The sequence below is a fragment of the Sceloporus occidentalis genome, unplaced genomic scaffold (genome assembly GCF_023333645.1).
Source record: "Sceloporus occidentalis isolate IW3139 unplaced genomic scaffold, rSceOcc1.0.p SCAF_8, whole genome shotgun sequence".
NCBI classification, from domain to species: Eukaryota; Metazoa; Chordata; class Lepidosauria; order Squamata; family Phrynosomatidae; genus Sceloporus; species Sceloporus occidentalis.
The window spans coordinates 47171303-47193449 of NW_028316988.1; the positions used below are offsets into that span (position 1 = coordinate 47171303).

A 22147-nucleotide genomic window follows, 5' to 3' on the forward strand; every position below is an offset into this window, starting at 1 on the left:
CACAAAGTGCAGGGTGTCTGTGTTTGTAGAGGCTCAGATTTCATAACTCATTAATCTTATGTTGTGACTCAGAATCAAAGGCAAGTTGCTTTCTTGGCTCGCTGCCATACCAGGCCATCTTTCACATTTTGGACTTGCCAACTGCTTCATCTTTGCTTCATATTGCAACCATATACTCTGTCAAAGAACCAGGAAAGAGCCTGGTGTGGAAAGGGGGGAGATGAAGTGTCCTGTGTGTTGGGCACACTCCAGCACTTATCTCATAGCTGCTTTATTAGTTTTGCTTTCCAGGACAGAAAGCTGCAAAGGTGTCATTCTTGGAGTCATCATTGACACTGTGGGAATAGTTACCTTTGCAGCTATGAAGAGGGGATGAATGGCTCAGCAGCCCATAAGGGGTACATCAACAGTCTAGCAGCTTACAGGATCTTGCAAAGCCGTGTGAGTCTGATGACTCAGAGCGGCAAGGAGGAGAGGAAATCCCTTGTAGGGATGCTCAAGGATTTTGTTCAGTCACCTGCTTAGTATGCTTTGGACCCACCTCCAGATCAAAATGTCCTTTAGGTTTCAACTTTCTCCAAATACTGCAATACTGCTCTGTGGTGTCTCTCTGTGTATGTGCCTACAAGTCAACTTATAGCAACCTTATGAATTTCACAGGATTTTCTTAGGCAACAAATACTCAGAAGTGGTTTGCCATTGCCATTGGCTTCATCTAAACTAAAGGATAGCCTACAGCACCTGGTATGTGCTGGAGGCAGCCACCAAGTAGACCCTACCTTGTGACCCGATTATCCATGCTGGTGAAGATTGAGGGACTGAGAATAAAGCATCTTTGAAGGAACTGTGGGCCCAAGAAGGCTCCTATGAGGAAATAAGGTCTGTCAAGTATAGAACATTATAGGTCATAACTATACTTTGAGTAGTGCCTGGAAATAGACCGGTAGATGTTGTAGCAGGTGAGTTACATGATCCCTGTTACCCATTAACACTCTGGTTAAGTAATGTACATATGAAGTGAATTTTTCCACAAGTACTGTGGACCCTTAATTTCCCCCTCCATTGTACAATTGCATACCCTCCCCCCAACATTTCACAGATTAAAACAAGGACACCTTTGACCAAGCAATATCAGGATATGGCCAAGATAGCAAAAGTTACCAATGAGAAAGAACACACAGGTTAGGAGATGTTGCAGCAGTTTCCTTTTGCCAGAGCCTGCTGGGAAGAGCAAGTTTCCACCCCTCCTCTCCTCTCCCTCCTGATGTTGAGTGCAGACTACTATGGTACCTGAAACTCAGTTTGCAACAACTGAAGTAACCTGAGGACTAAGGAGGGAAGTGGGAGGAGGTGAGAGAAACTGGGACATTTGAAAAGCAGCAGAATAATCAGGACAGCAGAGGATTAATCCAGACTTTCCCTGCCAAATCGGGACAATTGGAGGGTATGACTGAGCATTTTTGACATCTCCAGTTTTGTGTATTTTTTTTCAATGGGATAGCTTTAATGGGCTGAAACCCCAAATGGAATTATGCACATTATTTTTCCTGACCCTCAGCCCATATGAGTGGTCTAAAGGAGAGGACAAGGCAGGTGAAGGCAGTTGCGGAGGCTTCTCTTCCTCCTCCTCTCCTTGTTTTTCTTTTTTCCTTCTATGCTTGCAGAGGCTAGATAACAGTCAGAAATAACCTGGGGAAACGGAGGGAGTGCTTGAGGGCACTATGTATAGAGGTGAGCCCCTCACTGAGGTGTAGAGTAGATGCCCAAGGGTGCAAATCCCAGCTCTGTGAGAAGCCAGATAGAGACCTAAATAAATAAGCAATAGTTTACACTGCAGGTAAGCTTGGAAAAGCAGACCATCTGTGCTTGCGATTGCATTGTTCTATAAATTAAGGCTAGAAGTGGTCCAAAATGCATGCAAACCTACTTAGAGATTTTAATTTCTGAATGCACACAACCCTCATCTATTCTGAATGCTGCGGACGGTGTGGCTGCCACCACAGCTCTTCCTTGGACTGGCTCCAATTTGCAGCTATTTATTATCACCGAACCCTTAATTACTTGAGGGGCAGCAAGGTGCAAGATGCTCATATTAGGACGTCTTCTGCTATAAATAGCCAATAGCCTGAGCCAAAGAGAACTGGCTGGAACATGTCAGAGTCAGAAAGAGAGGTTGTGGATGGCATTATATATGGCTGTTTGCAGGTGCCTTGTAAAGCCAAGTCTTCATCAGGTGTAGTGATGTTTCCAAAATTCTCCACGTTTTACTGTTCCAAATCAATTCCTTGCATTTTCTAAGTACAACCCATGCATTAGGAATCAGCCATTGTTCTGGTTTGCTATGATGTGCTATAATCTGTGTCACAGATTTCTTATCAACCTAAGGTAAAATACCTTTTAACATTTCCCAGGTGAAAATTAGGACACATGTGGCCAAGAAACATCAGAGTGTGGTTAACAGGGTGAAAATTATGAAGGAGAACCAATAAGCTACGAGAGGCTGCAGCAGTTTGCTTTTGCCTGAGTCTTCTGGGAAGGGCAAAACCAAGTGCAAACTACCTTTGCACATTGAACTTTGCAGCAATTGAAATGAACTGAGGACGAAGGGGGGAAAGTGAGAAGGAGTGCTTGTCTGCAAATGTGAAATAAAACAGCCTCCCCACATCCTCTTAGTAGAGATATTGGATGATGCAGAGCCCAAACCTCAGTTCTGATGCAAACAGACTAGACGAGAACTACTTATCAGCATATGACCAGGGTATACATGCTTTTTAAAAACTTACTATTTGCTCTGGATCTGAAAATCTGAAGCCCTCCATTCCAACATTGGGTGGCTGTTCACATGAACATCCCACTGAGCCGTCCAGCATCACAGCTGCCAGTCGCTTGCACTGAGCCCAAAACAATGCACTCAGATCATGGTTGGGTGCCTCATTTTGATGTATGAATGAAGTAACCCATGGCAGCAGCTGATGCACTGGGAAACTCAGTGGGATGTGCCTGTGACCGAAAGAGCCCTAGTGACACAGTGGTTAAATGCCAGTACTGCAGCCACAAGGTTGTGAGTTCGATCCCAGGGCTCCAAGGTTAACCCATCCTTTCATAGGTCAATAAAATGAGTACCCAGCTTGTTGGGGGCAATTGTCTTACTGACTGTAAACTGCGACAGAGTGTTGAATTCACTGATAAACAGAATACAAATGTAAATGCTATTGCTATTGCTATCAGCTGCCCAGCATCAGAATGGGGGGCATTTGTAACAGGGGAAGATCTGAGCAACCGGGATACTCTGCGTTGCCCCTGCCCAATGCAGACAGGATAGAGGAGAGAGGAACAGGGACATTTTTAAAAACAGCTGAAAAAGTGAGAAAATAGAGGATTCATCAAGACTGTCCCTACCAAATGAGGCAGTTGTAGGGTACAGTATGAGAGAATAGGTTTCTTACCAGACTGTTGCTGTTCTTGTGGGTTACCCTGAAACAATACTTGTCTGGCATCTCTGATTTTCTTCAAACAAGTGTTGATGGTTTATAAATGTCTTTTCTTGGATGGCCAAGAAGTTTACGGAGTGGTTGGAGAAAATAGTTCTTCCTCAAGTGTCACTCTCTAGCTACAGAGATAAAAGCAAGCTGGGTCTATGTGTGAAAGGAAATAAAGTACAGAGTGCCATATGAATGAAAGCGAGAAAGGTACAGATTCATGGAGTACTGAGCTTGGGGCATCTGGACATTTTAGGTGGCTGGCTGTTCCCCTGGAGACTTGAGGTGAGAGCAGGGGACTTTTGCCATCTGTCAGAAGTTTTTAAGTTCACCTTCCACATATGCTCAGCCTGGACATCTACACTATAATTTAAAGTGTCTCTCTTTGTCACATCGAAACAGCAAGTGTCTGTCATGCTATACAAATATACATTCTCAATCACAGAGTCACCAAAAGTGGTGCACATTTAATGGAACTAAAAAACCCTGATGATAATTAGATTTTGAGATGAAGCTTCCTTTTTGGGGGGCACCACCTGAAAAAACACTTTAGGTTTCCATAATTTCTCCCCTCTAGAAGGCACATTTATAACTGGGTTTTGTCCCCACTTGATATTTACAGGTATGATATTTTTGCATACGTTCCAGACTGACCAGCAGATTTCAGGTTTTTTAGTGGACAGGATTGCTGATTTGGGTCTATTTTACATGGACCTTGGGATAAAACAAATCTAAAGGAGTCTAAGTGCTACCACTCAAAGATCTTGACTCAAACCATCTACACCAATCTGAACATTGTGGGTAGGTTTACAAATATGTATATGAATACACATAGTACAAAATACCAGGAAGACTCCAGTGACCAAAAGAACCTAAACCCGGGCCAGTGCTGCATTTTGGAACTTCTGACCTGTTAGAGAAGTATGGTGAGCACAGTATCAAAATTCTTTTTCCTGGAGTGCATGTTGAACATCAGCAAAATGCCACATATCCTGATGAGACACATGCAGTCACATCAGAATTACTGTGAAATTCGGGGAGGGTTGCCATAAGTCAACTTGAAGGCGTAGAAATGCCGAACAGAGCCAATCCATGGGGTAACAAATGGAAGTGATGGAGGAAATAGCTCATTTCTAGGAAAGGGCCAGACCACAATGGTAGAGCACATGGATTTGTTTATCCATGAATTCAAACATCCATGGCTTGGAAATATTTTAAATATATATAAATTCCAACAGGCAAACCTTGATTTTGCCATTTTATATAAGCGACACCATTTGACTATGCCATTGTATATACAGTAATGGGACTTGAACATCCACAGATTTTGGTATCCATGGGGGGGGGGTGTCCTGGAATCAAACCCCAGCAGATACCAAGGGCCCACTGCAAAATGTTTCCATTTCAATCACCAATATCTCCAGTTTGAGTTGAGCAAGTCTCCTGCCTGGGGACCCCAAAGATCCACTGCCAAACAGGATAAACACTACTGAGCTTAGTGGCCCAATTGTATGGAGATATAGGGCAGCTTCCAGTGCTGGTAACTGTGCCATGTTACCTTTCGATCATCCTAGTGACGACTGTTTTCCATCTCCCTGTTCCCTAACCCCCATCCCTTATGCTTGCATTAATAGAGATCAGCTAATCAGCTTTGAGGATTGTCAAAGCAGATGCTTTCCCATGCGCCAGTTACATTTTCTTGGATTGGTTTTCCCCTGAGCTTCCTTCCTTTCTTTCCTTTTTTTTATGACAGCCTTGTCAAGAAAGACTTTTATATGATTTTTCAAATCTGCTTTACAGACCCAAACAACACACCTTTGTTTTAAATAACTCAAAAGACCTCAGCAACACATTTTTTGAAAGGAAGCTGTTGTTTTCTTTTTCCTTATTGAGCGGAACTCAGAACTATCTCCTGTTCTTTGATCCTTTTCTGTGTACAAGAGAAGAGTGTGGTGTAAGTCCCATAAAGCAGACAGGTAAATCTGCAGACTGTCACTGGGAGCTATATAAATCGTGTCATTCCTATAGATTATATTTGTGTACGGATATGAACTTTTCTTCCTTCCCCCCCCCCCCCCCCGATTCTCTCTCTCTAGGTATGTGAGTTCTGCCCCTGAGCGTCAAGGAAGCACATCGATGAGGAAGGTAAATCATTACTAAATTGCTGTAGCACTCTTAACAGAAGTAGTCCATTGCTAATCTTCTGATGTACAGTTATCTCTGCATTATTTTGTCTGAACTAATAGTGGATGCGTCCGACGATTCAGTGTGACTTTTGAGCAGTGGCTCGTGCAGTTTTCTCTAGTTAGCAACATGAAAATGACTGTTAAAATAATGTAAAAATGTGTTTTAAAAAAAAGCCTAGCATAATTTCTACAGTAAAAGCCAGTGCTTGGAAAAGTTGCTTTTGGGGGAATTGTATTGTAATTCAAGAAATGTATACCCAAATATTGACCCTAAAATCCAGGGTCGACTTATATATGGGTCAATACAGTGATAGTGTTTGGAAAGATCCTGAAAGAAGCAGCAACCAGTGATTTTAGAAAGAGCTGCTAGCAGGGAGTGTTTGTGTCTCTCTCTGTGCAATTCCTTTCACGATCTGGTGTTAAAGACTTCTCTCCCCACCAAACCCTATGTTTAAATTCAGTTCCTTTCCAATCCAGTGTTAAAGGCTTCTCTCCCCACTAAACCCCACATTTAAATCTACTTCTTTCCCTATTCGATGTTAAAACCTTCTCCTCCAGACCAGGGAAGTGGTGTTATGTGGTCCAGAGGAGGAGAAGGAAGATGGAAGTGGTGTTTTCTCCTTTAGATCCTTTGTTATAGCTCCCTAAGTTTTATCCTTGACTTATCCATGGGTCATATCAAAATCCATGATTTTGACCCTAAAGCTTTCCATCAACTTATACACGAGGTCGACTTGTACAGGAGTATATATGGTAACTTTCAGAAATCCACCAGCCAGCATGATGGGAGTTGTAGTCCAAGAAGGTGACTTCTCCCATCTAGTCTGTGAGTTGCCTTGGGAAAAAGGTGGCATACACATGAACTAAATAATATATAAATCATAGTCAAGCAACCTCTTATTAACAGGGCATGTTTTTGAGGAGTTCCCTAACAGGACAAAAATGGATAGAGCCATGCTCCTTTTATTTCTTCTCAGCATTTGGGAATGGGGATATAGCACTACCAAACTCAATTTTTTTTCCTGCTATAGCTAAACACAGGATCTGCAACAACAACAAAAAATCTTATAGTGCATATCTTCCAGATTTAAAGCAGGCCATTCCACTTTTCCGCTCACTGCATTCTGATTTTCTTTTTCAATCTTAGCTTTATATTCCAAGACTATTAAACAATACAGTTCTTTGTAATATGCTGCAGTGGGCCCTTGGTATGCGCTGGGGCTTGGTTCCAGGACACCCCCCCTCCGTGGACACCAAAATCCATTGATGTTCAAGTCCCATTGAATATAATGGTATACTAAAATCATGTCCCTTATATAAAAAATGACAAACTCGAGGATTGCTTTTTAAACTTTATATATTTTTGAGTATTTTCAAGCTGTGGGTGGTTAAATGCATGGATAAAGAATCTGTGGATATGGAGGGTCAACTGTAGTTTGATTTATACCCCAGTTGTCATTAGATGGGCTCAAAACTAGAAGAGAGACTCTCCTCTACCCTCTTTCTCCTAACAATAGCCCTGTCAGGTAGGATGGGTTGAGAGAGAGGCTGGCCAAAGGTTACCCAGTGAATTTCTTGGCCCAGTGGGTACTTGACCTTAATCTCCCAAGTCCCCTTCCAGATTTCATTGAACTGTTGGAGGGACCAGATGGTCCCTTTGTATTTTTCTTTCTTTGTTTGTTTGCACTTATTTGAACCTTGGAGTTTGACAGCTATTGCCCTTTCATCTCTCAGTGCTGAACCCCAAGATTTAGAGAGATACATAAAATATTTAGGGGGGGAAACACTCATAGGATAACTCCACCCCCAAAAATAGCTGGTGCTCAATGTGCACACAATGTTTTCCTTCCACCTGACTCTCTCTTGAACTTTGTTCTAACAGAACTGAATGCATTTTTTTGAAACCAGCACTTGTCTCTGTTCATGCTTCATTTTACTTACTCTGCAATATTTTGGATTCTTTGCCTTTTGGGTCTTTCCTGCTACTTTTTAGCATTTGGCAAATGACCTAAATCCAATTGCTAGTCATCTTCTAGAGTAGATGCATTGGATCAATTAGGTTTGTGTAAGTGTTGACTCATCTTCCAGCACTTTATCCAGTGGGTTTCCTGTAGTTAGGAGAGAGCCAACATGGTTTTGTGGATCTGAGCATTGAGCTGGGACTTTGAGAGACTAAGGTTCAAATTCCTTTTTGGACATGGAAAACTATTGTTGATCTTGGGCAGGTCACATTCTCTCAGCATCAGAAGAAGGCAAACCTCCTCTGATGAAGTTTTTGCAAGAAAACATTCTGATAGGATCTCCTTAAGTTGGAGCCGATTTGAAGGCACATAACAAGAGAGCCAGTGTGCTATAATGCTTTGAGTGTTGAGTTACTACTATGAGAAGCCAAGGTTGGAATCCTTGCTCAGCTACAGAAACCCACTGGGTGACCTTGGTCCAGTCACACTCTCTCAGCCTCAGAGAAAGGCAATGACAAACCTCCTCTGAACAAATCTTGACAAGAAAACCCTGTGGTAGGTTTGCTTTAGGGCCACCATCAGGTAAAAGCAAACTACTGCAGCTTCTCCTAATTTGTATGTTCTTCCTCATTAATATCTTTTGCTGTCTTGGCCACACTCTGATGTTTCTCAGACATATGTGCTCTAGTTTTCCTCAGCGAAATGTTGGAAGGTATGCATTTAGACCCTCAAACATACACATCCAATGCTGTTGGGAAACAAGTTGGCAACATCCGTGAACCTTACGTTGGTGCTCACTTGCCTGAGAAGACTTTTCTTCCTTCCTTCAGGCTGTTCTTCAAGGAGTGAACACAGAATAATTAGCTGAGATGCCAAACACTTTGAACAGACGGCCTGGCAGCTCTGTTGTTTTGCGTTGCATTGAAAGCTGTATTCTAAGTAACCAAAAGCAGCATTTTGTCACAAAGTGCGCAATTAGGGAGGCATTCAAGATTTCAAACAAGGCACCAACTTTGAAAGCAGCTGCTGCTAACATTCATTTTTCTTAAGATTTCATATATGTGGCTTCTGAAGGGGAAATGAGTAATCTGTTGCATCCGAGAGCAAATTTGTCACTTATAAGTGCGGATCTGGCTGGTAGAAAGAAATAAGGTTTTACCTCTCAACTTGAATTACTCCAAAACAAATCTAGTTCAATTCAGAAAACACTGTCAGTAGGTAAAACTGACAGGGAGGCCTATGGTGGGGATCAACAGAAGATTGTAGGAGTTAGTCACAATGTTTGTTACGACAATTTAAAGGTTGACCTATTCCTTCAGTCAACAGGTAACTTGTCACATGGACTAAATTTTGAATTAAGAGAGAATTGAAAGACTCTTAATCTCAGGAAGTCATTCATTTCTGTGGCTAATCATAAATGTATTGTGCAGATTAGTGCAAATTCTCATACATTTGTATTGATGATTGTCTTCACTTTCCTGCACAAATTCCCAGTTCATCCTCTCCCTGCTGAAAATGCACAACCACACATGCAATAAAGCACATTTTTGCAGATTTCCGCGGATACTCCGTTAAAAACCACAAAACCTTTCCCACTGAGCTTAAGGGTTTTTTCAGGAGAGGCGCAAAATGCCCAAACTCCTGCAAATTGCAAGTGGCTGGATCACATTCTATTTGAGTGGAATGAGGAGTATTTTAATCATGTAGATTAACCCTATGGCAGCCAAAACAGAGCATCGAAATATTACTTTGGTGGCTACATCTTCTGGACCCCTCCCATTTGTTTGTGTTGGATGGAGATTCTGGAAATTATAATCCAAGAAGTAACTTTCTTGAGCTTTGGCTAAGAAGGCATCAATCTCCTGAAATCAAGATGGATAAAAAGGAACCAAGTATGTTTCTTTACAAAAGTAGTTACTTCAGACCTGTGCAGGACTGACCCAAAACATTGTGTTGCCTGAGGCAGAACAGCAAATGATATTCCCTCCTTATCTAAGCCATGGAACACATAACCAAAAGCCATTTAAGTGCAAGTAGCAGAAAATCCTGCAAGCATAGCTCCCCATCTCTACCAGGATAAAAAAAAACAATGTGCAAAAATAAGAGTTAACAAATTGTTGGCCTTTCATTACTCCCAAACTCTGGGGCAGTTGTTTGACTTTACCTAATGATAGGACTGCTGTAGGGATATTTCTTCTTGAAAAGAGCAATGAGTAATTTTAAGAATTTCTTCCCTCTCTGAGAAAGCCTGGAAACCACAGTTTTTAATGTTTGTTCGCAATTCAGAACTTATTTTGCACAAAATTCACATTTGGTTGTTTTGCACAGGAAATGGCCTTTTCTGTGCAAGAAATGATAACTTCGGTGAAGAAGACGTTGCTTTCTATGGCAGTCAACCGCAGGCATGTTTTGCACCAGATAAACCCCCAGCAACAACATTCTGCATAGAAATAGTATCTTCTGCACAGAAAATGCTGCTTCCTGTGTTGAACATGCTGTTTTCTGCACACGTGCGCACACACCCAAAGCACATGTGAACTTGGTGCAGAATAAGTCTCAAACTGCAAAGATCCTTGTCAGTCCTTCTTAAGGTTTCTCAACACTCGAGTCAGGGGTGAATCAGGCTCTGTTTTGGGAATGGAGGAGTGAGGCAATCTACATCCCACCCCTCCAAACATGTTTCCCCATGCTGACATTTCCCCATTGTGTTTCATAGGTACCTTCCTGATCTAGTTGCTCTCCCCCCAGATAATGGGGAAGCAATGAAAATAACTGCCAGAAAACATCAGTGTTACATCAATACCATGCGCACTGGAAATGAGCTACTAAAGCAGTTTCCTATGTATATAGGCCCACTGTAATGAATGGTGCTTTGAACAAGGCATACAAAGAGCATAGTATAAACATGCCTTTTAAAATCAAAGTACCAAAACAGTTTGTCTAATGTAAAAGGTGGGCTGGTCATGATATCTTTCCCACAAGAAAGATATGGCTGAATCCCCAGAGGGCCCAGGGGCAATTCCAAAGAATAGTGGCATACCACAAAAAAATCCTTTTTGAAAGGATGGTCTACTATGTACACTTTATGGTTTTCAGAACCTGGCAGCTCTTTGTAGGGTTTTAGACATACTAAGAAAGGTGTTCCTTGAAATACTGAGAACCAAGACATTTTAGGAACTGAAAGATCAAAATCAGCACCTTGGCTTAGACTTGGGGAAAGTCTAAAGATGTTTCATAGCAGGTCTTTTTATCTTCACGACCGCTCAGACCTGTTGACCACTAAACACATCTTTCTGCCATTAAGAGGGAAGCCATCTGAACTAGGAACCAGGAAAAAGAAGTTTTAAAATATTTAAGGCAAAGATGTTCTTGCTCCTTTGGGGAATTCCATCAAGGTGCATCACAGCCATGTGGCCCCAATGTGATTGGCAAAGGCCTTACCATAATGAATATTCCAGCCAAAAGATAGTTGAGCATATGAGAGGAGAGGAGGAATAAATGATGTCAGGGCCACTGAAGCCATGAGCAATGCATGAAGCAAAACCACAAGCTCAACATCCTGCACTGCAGATAACTGGCTCATCTGATGTGCTGCTTGCTGTGGTTTAGTGGGAGACATTAACACAGTTGTCAGCCATACAAACACCCACCTTCTCTTCCTGTTTCCTATAGCAGCCCACTTTATCATTTGCTCTTGAACATTCTTCCTAGCTCCACCAACTTGAGACCCTGCTATCTAGAGACCCATTTAGGAATAGAAGCTAGGACTACATACCAAGCACATGAGCCCTTTCCATATGGCTCCTATGCTGTGCTGTGCAGTTTTGATACTTTCCTTATGCATTCCACAAACTGAAACTAAATGCTGAGCCAGTTGCTCATTTCTCAATGAACTCGCTTCGATTCCCGCTGCCACTTCCAAAAGTCCTTCTTAATTATCTCCTTTTGAACAATGCAATTGGACATGCTGCTCAGCATACAAATAGGAAAACAAGAAGAATGAGGCTGATTGACTCCTATTTTTAGAGACGTTAATCCCTTCTGCTTTCTTTGATCTCCTTTGCTTGCCTGTTCAGGATCTTCAGAGTCTTTCAGAGTGAACCAGAGAGGGGTGTGTTGCTGCTGCTGTCGTTTGAAGGAATACTCTGATTTGTGTGTCTTGCAGTTGGTTCTTATGAAACTTAGCCGGTTTTAAGGGCCATGTAACAGGGAACTGTTACATGGGCATCCCAAGATCTTAGAACTGGAGTAGGATCATGTGGCTTTAGAGGTAGTTTTAGGGTCATTTTAGAAGCAGCTGAAAAAGTGGGGTGGCAAAGGATTAATTGGGACAGTCCCTCTTTGCTGCTACTGGAGGGATGTAATTCTTCACTGATTTGATTCTCAAAGGATTCAGTGAATAATTGTAGCATTTTTCTTTCTCCCATGAGAAGGTCTTTAGAAACTGTACATCATTTGAAGACTATTTATAGTTTGAGATGGATTCTTGACAAAATTCACACATTGGCTTTTGGCTGAAGAAAACAGCATTTTCTGCACAGAAAATATTTCTAAGCAGAAAATGCATAGTTGGAGTTGGAGGTTCTGTGCACAAGGGTAAGGGGCGTTGCACAGAAAGCTATTCTTCTGTGGACAGAAAATGTTGCCTGTGGGTAAAATGTGACTTTCTTTGCAAGAAAAGATGGTTGCCAGCCACAGATGCTGGCAAAACGTCAGGAAGGAACTCTTCTAGAACATGGCCGCATAGTCCAAAAAACCCACAAAAAACTATGGATGCCGGCCATGAAAGCCTTCGACTTCACAAAAGATGGTTGCCTTTTGCACAGACTAATTCCTGAACTGCAAAGATTCGCATCAGTCCAGTTTTCTTCTCATCAGGGTTTCCCAACATTCAAGAAACATGGTTTTGACCATATTTTCCCAAATATTTTTAAACACACCTTCAGTCTCAAGTTTACACCCATTATTTCCAATGATAATTACAGTGCATCCTTGCGCTGTGGATCATGCATGATGTGCGCCATTGCAACCCCATCGTGTGGCTTTCATCATAAACTGAAAGCCGCATAAAAGGCGCCCGCGTATGACACAGGTGCACCGTATTAATGGAATCACAGAAGACTGGTAGTTAATTGGTGACACAATTGAGCTTGAGATGTGCTGAATACAGATCCATCCTCAGAAATAGTGATAGCTAGGTCAAGTGTAGCTTCTCCCTCAAACAAGAACAATATAAACTGGACCAGTCCTAATCTCAGGCAGGCTGAGGCTGCCACCTCTAACAGCAGATTTGGGTTTTCTCTAAGGTCCAGGCAAATGATTATTTGTTAAATTTATTGTTCCTTTGCATTTACCATAAAGAAGAAAGGGATATTCTTGTTGAGTTTTCTGCTTTAGGAATCTGATTAATCTTGGGTAATATGCACCTTTACGAATAGCAGCGAGGTGACCTTTATAGGTATCAGGCAGCAAAATGAGGTCAGCCCTGATATGAAGCAATAAATGCAACCAAGAGTGCCATGCTTAAACCACTGAGCCACAGTGTACTATGGTAATAATTCCTGACACGTAATTCAGATAGCTGCATTTGCCATAGAGAGCAAAGTGGCCGGGAGCAGCCTGTTGTGAGCAGAACAGTCATGTGCCCAGCTCTTAAGGTAAGGCTAATAGTGCCATCTTGTTGAGATTTGCTCCTTGATCTTTTGGCAGGACTTGAGGTAGGTCTGCAGCTTTGACAGATACATAGAACGAGTGAGGATGCTGTTGAGCTCCCTGCCTTTTTACTATTTTTATCTCTGATTTCAGACTAGACTGTCAGGAAAGATTCCTTATGACAAAAAAAAATCAAGGAGGAGAGATAATACATGTGTGGAATGATATTTGTTGGCTTTCTGCTTGGTTCCCAGTGCCAGAAAAATGCCACATTATGCCTTCCCAAACAGAAGGCTCCCACTGCCTTAAAATAACACCAAGCAGCTATGTGTCATTTTTCTGCATTTTAAAAAAACATAAGGCATGGGTATATTGGGGGGAAATGGGTTGGAGAATACTTTGAAGACTGCTAGCCACTAAGTCTAGCTCTTGTTTGCAGAGGTAACAGCTGAGCAAGGAGTGGAGTGAAAAGCTGCTCCTTACTCAGCACAACTGACATCTATAAAGCAGGGCTGGAGGAATTGTAGTGGTTTGAATATTGGACTACAACTCTGGAGACCAGGGTTCGATCACCACTCGGCCATGATCTTGGGCAAGTCACATGCTTTCAGCCTCAGGGGAAGGCAGTGGAAAACCTCCTCTGAACAAATCTTGCCAAGAAGACCCCAGGTTCTCTTCAGGGTGGCCATCAATTAGAAACAATTTGAACAACAACAACAACAATTGCTATGGGGAGCAAGATTTTCTTCTCCCAACAGCGCTCTTGCATGTCCTCCAAGATTTTACAGATGAAAATAGGGACATGTGCAGCCAAGCAACATCTGTATGTGGGCAACATGGCAAAAAATTATTAATTAATATTAAAATTGATCTGTGTACACAAGCTAAGAGAGGCTGCAACAATTTGCTTTTGCCTGAGTTTACAGGGAAGCGCAAGAGTCTTCTGCTTGCTCAGCTAACTGAGTGCAAACTACTTTTGCTCTATGAACCCGGTTTGCAGCATTTGAAGGAAACTGAGGACAAAGGGGGAAAGTGGGGTGTTTTAAAAGCAGCTCAAAATGTAGAATGACAGCAGATTCCTTGGGGCTGTCTGTGCAAAATTGAGACAGTTGTGTTGGGTCTTCCAGGATGGATAGTATCCAATTGTGACACTTTATAGGTCAGATTAGGTTACACTCTTGAGTACACTACATGCTTTAAAATAAAATTTAAAAAGTGATGTGAAACCAGCTCTTATGACTGGAGTGCTATACCCATCTAGAGACAGGGAAGAATTTTGTTTCATCCACATTTTAAACTTATCCTTTGGCATTAGAGAAGATAGTGAACAAAATTACATATAGTAATAGGGAGGGATGTGTACAAAAGTGTACTGTTAGGAAACACATACAAAATGCATGTATACCTATAAGTCCAATATGGGGAGAAAGGTGGGGTATAAATTAAACAAATTAAACAAATAAATGGAAAAAAGCCTATTTCAAATTATTTTCATACAAATTTCCCCCTAATATGTGCACCTATGTGCATGGTGTGTGTGTGGTTTTAAAAACCACAGACATACAAAGGGGTCAATTTTCCATGACTTAATACATACAGAAGTAACCCACACTAGAAATACTGATTCATCTATCCCTGTGCATGTCTACATATCACAAGTCAAGGTCAATGGGACTTTTCTTCCAGGAAAGAATACACTGTATATAGAATTTCAGTATTTGCCATTTCATGTAGCAGGGTCTTGCACTAATGCCTTTTGTTAAATGCCCTCCTCTGTCATCTTAACTCTTACAAATCTGGGGCTGAAATCCTAAATGCTGCTACAAACGATCTAAGGAACTGACCCCTAGAACTCACCTTAAACTTGAGGTAGTTGCTCCATGCAAAGGAGGTCTTTGGCATGGGCAAGTGAGCCACACGTCCCTCTCCTAGCTAGCGGCACCATCCCAAAACACCCCATTCATCTGTCCTGCAGACCTCCATTGTTCAGAATGGCTCATCACACATCCAGGTAACAGGGAACACCTGTTGAAATTCCCTCTTCTACACAGTCATTAAAGGTACAAGGGCCTGCTCCAGCTTTTACACTGGCAACCTTACTCTCTCAGCATACAGATTTAGATGTACAGGTTGCATCTCCCTTGTCCAAAATGCTCAGAGCCAGAAATGTTTTGGATTTCAGAGTTTTTCAGATTTGTAGAGATGGAACCCAGGTCTAAACACAAAATTCATTTATGTATCACTGACCTTGTATATATAGCCAGAAGGCAGCTTTATACACAGTATTTTAAATAGTTTTGTGCATGAAACAGTGTTTGCATCCACTGAACCATCATAAAGCAAAAGTGTCACTAATTCAGCCACACATGTGGACAGTTTTGGATTTTGGAATATTTGGGATTTTGGAATTCCAGATAAGAGAGAGTCAGCTTGCATATGAATTAGTGAGGAGAATCAGCATTACCAAACTGAACCAAGTAATAAATACATTTGCTTGTCTAGTATAGTGGTCCCCTAGAAGCCTAAGAACCAGGTCCAGGGAGGGATCTTAAGATCTTAAGGGCAAGGTGAGTGATAAGAGCTTAAAGGGCCAAAACTGTAGGCCCAGCTCAGACAGGGGATCATCACAGGGTCAATCCCGAGAAACGTATCTTATAGAGAAACATATCTCCCTAGACTAAATTAATTTTTGTTCAGCTCCAACAGGACTGTTTTTATCTCTGTTCCAGGAATACCTTGCTGTGTTGATTTTCTCTTTCCATTTTCTTTTGTATGTGGTTTGTGAGACTGCAATCTAAATAGTGTTAATTAATTCTTGGGAGGTTGATGAGGTTGCATTTGGTCACTGAAGTTCTCTTGCTGTCTGATTTTGATTTATTGGAAATCATATGCGCTTCCAGAAATTTAGAGCATTGTGTAGGCTGCACTTACACGACTGCAGAAAGGCCACCGCTGCTTATTGACTTTCAAGTCTCTTGAAGCTTCCACTGCAGGGGGAAATAAAATAAGCTTTCCTCTAGACACTGTCATCACAAAAATTGTGCTCAGATAGAAAGAAAAGTGGAAAACCAAACTGGCTATGAACTCATGCAGAGATATTTCCCACTTAATGAAAAATGATTCATTTCTGAGACACAGCCACTGAATACCAGAACCCCATGAGATACATAGGGGGATTTAGGAATGCTGTAGCAAAGCTTCATATGCGGGTGCGCTTTACGCAGCTTTCAGCATACGCTGAAGGCCATGCGGGGAAAAGGGGCAGCGCGTCCCATAGGGAATAATGGGGCACGCGCCCATGGTGCACGTACACCACCGCCACACCACCGCATGCACAAGTCCCATTCATTTAAGTAGGGCTCAAGCATAGGCAGAATTTGCTTTACACAGGGGAGGGCGCACTGTAAGGGCGTACTGTATTAACAAGTGGTCACTCAGCTTTGAGTACATAACTTGCTCCTGCTAGAACTAATACCAGGCTAAGCAAGGCCAAGCCAGGCCAAGGTTTCAATCCTTTCCTGTTCAGTCACTGGTGCACCAATTCTTTGGGCTGTGAAGTTCTTAAAGAAGGGTGTGTTGGACCCAGTGTGGGTCCAAGCTTGTTTCAAGGTGTCTTGCAACTTGGATACAGATTAATCTGATTCCGCAGTGTTAACTGCACCTGGTGCCTCCTGTGTTGGTACTACTTGTGCCTGAGGTTCTGAGTGCATGTTGAAGTCAGCGGTGGGCTATGATGCTATGGCAGTTTCCATGCCAAAGACATTCAGCTTCTTAGGTTCTGTGCAGTCCTCTAGGCTAGAACTGAGCACATCAGCGCACCTATGGTATTTTTTGTGCCTGGTGTGCTCCTTTATGTCTTTGGACAGGTGCTGTAGAGCAAGAGGGGCTCACTGTAAAGCAGTTTAGTTCCTTAAGGGAGTCAGACTTTTGGGAACTGTCTCTGGTGTTGTGACCCAAGGACCTCAGGTTCTATACCAGTGACTCCCAAATTTTGGTTGCCCATTCATTTTGGACTTAAGGTCCTTGAAGCCCCAGTCAACTTGGCCAACAGTCAGGAATTATGGATCCAAACTCCAAAACATCTGGAGGACATTTTGGACGTGAACCAATGTTCTAGATCATTGAGTTTGAGTTATATATAAGAGGAGTTGATCTAGTCCTTCTGCTAGTGCTATGAGTATCAGTGGTTCATTTAGGGTATTGCTTATGTCTGTAACTATAACAAGACTATGCATTCAGAGGCATTTCTACCATATTTAAAATGGCTGCAGGTCTTCGCCCATTGCATTGTTGGAATGCACATCATGCTTGATGGAAACAATAGCTGACATGAGTGTTTTAAGGGGAAAAAAATAAATAGTTGCGGATGCAATGGGAAGAATCATGCCTGGACACAGGAATTTATGTGCACATTTTGTTTGTGTGTTTGTTTTTACAAATCATTGGCTTTTGTCTATAACGCTTTTGTTCAAGTTTCTCACAAGCATGTAACTAACGGGTGGTTTCCCCTTTGTCTTTCCCTTCCAGTCTTTTCACTACGCTTCCCTGAGGGTAAAAAGCAAAAAATGGCCCAAAGGTAAGTAAGTGTCTTGAAAAATTGATAATATATAATAATTGCAAACTTATCATTAAAAAGCTTTTTTTTAAAATCTGATTTAACTATATTTCTGTTAAAGGGGAAATTTTAACATTGTGAACCAAAATGGTCAACAAATATCTGAACATGAGACTAACTAGCAGAAGGCCTAAGACATTAATCTAAAGTCCTTCTCAAACCGGACAGAATTCAGAATGCCATTTCAAAAGAAAGAAACTTTTCAGATGTTAGCTGTGGGATGCTATAGAAGAAAGAATACCAATTTAACATAATCTAAACTCTCGACTGTGCTTCACAGCAGTAGGACAAATATAATTAATATAACAATGTAAACTCAATTTTTCACAGTGAACAGTCTAATGTTTTAATTAAATTTGCCCTGGGCTTTTAAGGAAAAGTGATATGGATATTTGGAAGGGAGGGTGAGGATACAGTTTTAGGGTTATTGAACTGAATGTTTTGAAATCACAAAAATAAGATATTTTCACTATCAGGTGTTTAATATTAGGTCTGTAAAGCCTGAATTTAGCTAGGCATAGACTGCCTACTTTACCAATTTGATTTAAAAAGAGATCAGGTCCAGTCCTGAAGCATAATATATATCATATCACCCATTTTCTAACGAAATCATCAGAGATCAAGCAGGGATATGAAAAATTTTCAATCTCAATTATGTGGACATTCTCTGAATCTCACCTTCATTTTCTTCTCATCCTTCTGTTGTTGTTTTTTGTTACATTATGAGACTTTGTGTTTTCATTCTGTACCTCTGTGAATGTTTTTTGTACATCTGTGCATCTGTTTGGACAATTTACTTAATTTTCACAGTTTTCCCGCATTGACCAAAGCAGATTTCTGCATACATTTTTACTATGCATGTTTTAGCCATTTACATTCTAAAACACAACACTTTAGTTCTCAGAGATGTCTCTGATGCTTTGCAAAAGTGTGAATTGCTTGAGGCAAGACATGTATTTTCTCACAAAAGGCTTGCAGGAATGCTAATTTTGTTGAGATGATGGTGCCCAATTGAATTTCTTTCCACCTGAATTTCCAAGAAGTCAAGAATGAAGAAGAGCTGATGTTTGTGCAGGGACCAAACCCATTCTATATTTGACAATCCCATTTGAAAATGGAACCCAAAAAAGAAAGTACAGTCCCATCTGGGGCCCTTTTACACATCACGGTTATTGCACTATCATTCCATGAACTCTCATGGCAATATCATATGAAATGCTAGGGTCTGCGCTTTCGTTGTTGTGTACCTTCACGTAGATTCCTACTTATGGAGACCCTAAGGCAAGTGGAGAGAAGTGTATTTCTCTTTCTATCTCCACATGTCAAAGCACTTTTGTTCTGTTCCAGTCATAAAAGTGTGGTCAAACCTTAAAAGTGTCCCTTTTGCCAAGCAGGAAAAATCTGTTTTGGGGGCCATTCAGACTGATAAATAACCAGGTGTGGGAACTGGGTTATTTCCATGAAATGCCACAATTGATTCTATCCATGGCATTTTATCCTGGGATTCTGTTCACTTTGGCAATGGGATAAAATGCTAGGATCCTGGCAGAGGGGGGGGGGGGGGAGGAGGAAGGGGAGAAAGTGTGGAGGTGCCAGAGGGAGAGGGAGAAGAGGAAGGACAAGAATGAAGGTGGTGAACGGAGGTGGCTGGAAGGGAGGACAAGAACGGAGGTGTCAGAAGGAGAGGGAAAGGAGGAAGGACAAGAATGGAGGTGGCAGAGAGAGATGGAAAGGAGGAAGGACAAGAATGGAGGTGGCAAACGGAAGTGACTGGGAAGACAAGAAAGGAGGTGGCGAACAGAGGTGGTGAATGGAGTGGCAGAGGGAGAGGGAGAGAAGGGAGGATAAGAATGGAGGTGGCAGATGGAGATGGCTGGGAAGGAGGTGAAAATGGATGTGGATGAGGGAGAGGAGGAAGAAAGGAATCGGATGGGATCACTTTTCAAGTTCCCATTGTCAGTCCCTGCAAAAAAAGAAGTACTTTTGAAAAGAACCACAAGAAAATTCATTGCATAAAAGTCAGGGTTAAGGGGGATTTTACTGCCCCACCCCCCAATTTGGATCAGAAAACCCCAGCGTAAGTGTGAACAACCCCCCCGATTCACATCAAGAAAACCCGATGGAAGTGTGAATGACCCTCATTTCAATCTAATTGGAGCCCAGGTTAAAATGCAGTGTGAATGGGCCCTATGTGATCTTCTCTCAAGCTTTTACAACTGGAAGAGAACAAAAGTGTTTTGATGTCTTGTGGAGGCAGAAAGAGAAACATGCTTCTCTCTGCTTGCCAGCCAGGTTTGTTTGTAATGTGATAAAGGTCTAAACTGAGGTTGTCATACTTTGCCCACATTATGAGAAGAAAGGGCTCACTAGAAAAGACAATAATGTTTGGCAAGGTAGAAAGCACCAGGAAAAGAGGAAGACATCATACCAGATGGATAGATTCAGTCAGGGAAGCCACGGCCATGAGTCTACAAGAGCAGGATGGCTGAGGACAGGGTAACTTGGATGTCTCTCATCCATATGGCCATCCTAGGCTGAAGTCGACTTGAAGGCAGTTAACAACAACAAATGGCCAAAGGATCCAGGAATTGTTGCATGATCCCCCTGTATTCATATTCAAAAGGCTCAGATAGCAGGCTGTGTATCCATTTAAGAACCATCTTTAAGTAGAGGAGAGAAAATGTAATACTATATCCTATCCCCCTTTGAGTTTTTCTTATTGCCGTTTCCTTTCAAGGAGGCTCACTGAACAACAGCAGCCGGCGACGGATCTCCTGCAAAGATTTGGGGCATGGAGATTGCGAGGGTTGGTTGTGGAAGAAAAAAGATGCCAAAGGTTACTTCACTCAGAAGTGGAAAAAGTACTGGTTTGTGCTGAAGGATTCTTCCCTGTATTGGTACACAAACCAGAATGTGAGTACCTACCACTATCAGAAGGACAAAAATGTACCTTACACTCCATATTGCCATGTTACTTTTTGCAAAGGAGAAAAATTGTATACATTAAAGTAGTGATGGGGAAACATGGGTGTAAGCCAAGGAGAACAAATGAGATTATTGCAGACAGCTTTTAAACCATGATTTCCCTGAGAAGGGTTTTGGCAATCCTGATCGCATGATGCCATCTCTCACCCATAGCTATCCTGTCCTCCATCCATCCTCTTTCATTCATGGAAGAAATCCAAGAATAACCTCATAATCACGCAATGCCTCAAGTGCAAAAAGTCATTCCTGGACAATTGCGCAGTTGCCAGTCACATAGTGTCCGTGTCCCCTCTTTTCCACTTTCCCAACTCCCCCTTGCTATTATTTTTCTCCCCCCCCCCCACTGTTTCATGCAATTTCAGAGCTTTGCGGCCTCAACTGAAGTTTAAATATATATATATTTAAAGCTTGCATTGCATTGCTGTGGAATTGCTTGGGGAAAAAAAAATTTAAAACCCTAAAGACTTGCTAGGTAGGACATAAGAGAGTGAAGGAGATGTGGTTCAGGGAGAGGACAAGAAGAGAGTGCAATGGGGCCATCAGCCCTGATCACGCAAATGGGAAGAGGTGCAATGATGGCTGCTCTATCAGCAAAATGCTACCATTTTATTTTTCTTGTGTGACTGCAGCAAGAAAGGGGCTGGTGTGATCATGTCCAACAAGGGCCAACATCATGAGATAATCCCAGCCAAAGACTCAATTATCCTGCTCCAATTACGATTTACTGCCTTGTGTGAAAAAGTCCTTTGCTACAATAAAACACCACTTCACAGTGTGAGGTTGGTGTTTGTAAATCAATGGCTGAGTAAAATCAGAGGTGAGCGAGGAGAGATTTGTTTCGATTTCAGAACCTCATCCTCAACGCTCTGGTTTCATGCCAGCTACTTGTTAGCTAAGAAGACAGTCTCCTTGTGTTGTCACTCAACAAAGATGGTTGAGTTATCCTCCCTTTCAGCTCATGCCACCATGGCAGTCTGAAGTGTTCCCCAATTAAACTGGGCAATAGCAATAGCAATAGCACTCCAAGGTGTGAGCGTTTGCTTTACGCAACAAGGTGCACAAACAAGATGTGAGGAAAAACTCATGGTCAAGAAAAGATAATGCAGGATAATTGGATAACCTCCCAGAGTAGTTGCAGCACACAGAACTGGCAGGCAGGCTTGCATTTGTAGCAATTATTGGTTGTGTAGCCTTCCTTAACAGCACAGTTTAAAATGCTAGTTGGCAATTCAGGTTTTTTTTACTAAGGCTATACTGGAGTGCTGCAGC

At 42.0% G+C, this 22147-nt stretch overlaps 1 protein-coding gene across 3 annotated transcripts in view; it reads left to right on the plus strand.

Moving 5' to 3' along the window:
* Window positions 1-22147, plus strand: part of LOC149308838 (connector enhancer of kinase suppressor of ras 2-like) — a 318424-nt gene that overhangs the window by 273498 nt on the left and 22779 nt on the right. For all 3 annotated transcript variants that reach the window (XM_089536538.1, XM_089536539.1, XM_089536540.1), the window contains 3 exons: window positions 5576-5624; window positions 17806-17854; window positions 20631-20806. In XM_089536538.1, the coding sequence (XP_089392664.1) occupies window positions 5576-5624; window positions 17806-17854; window positions 20631-20806 (274 nt within the window). The remainder of the gene's footprint in view (window positions 1-5575; window positions 5625-17805; window positions 17855-20630; window positions 20807-22147) is intronic.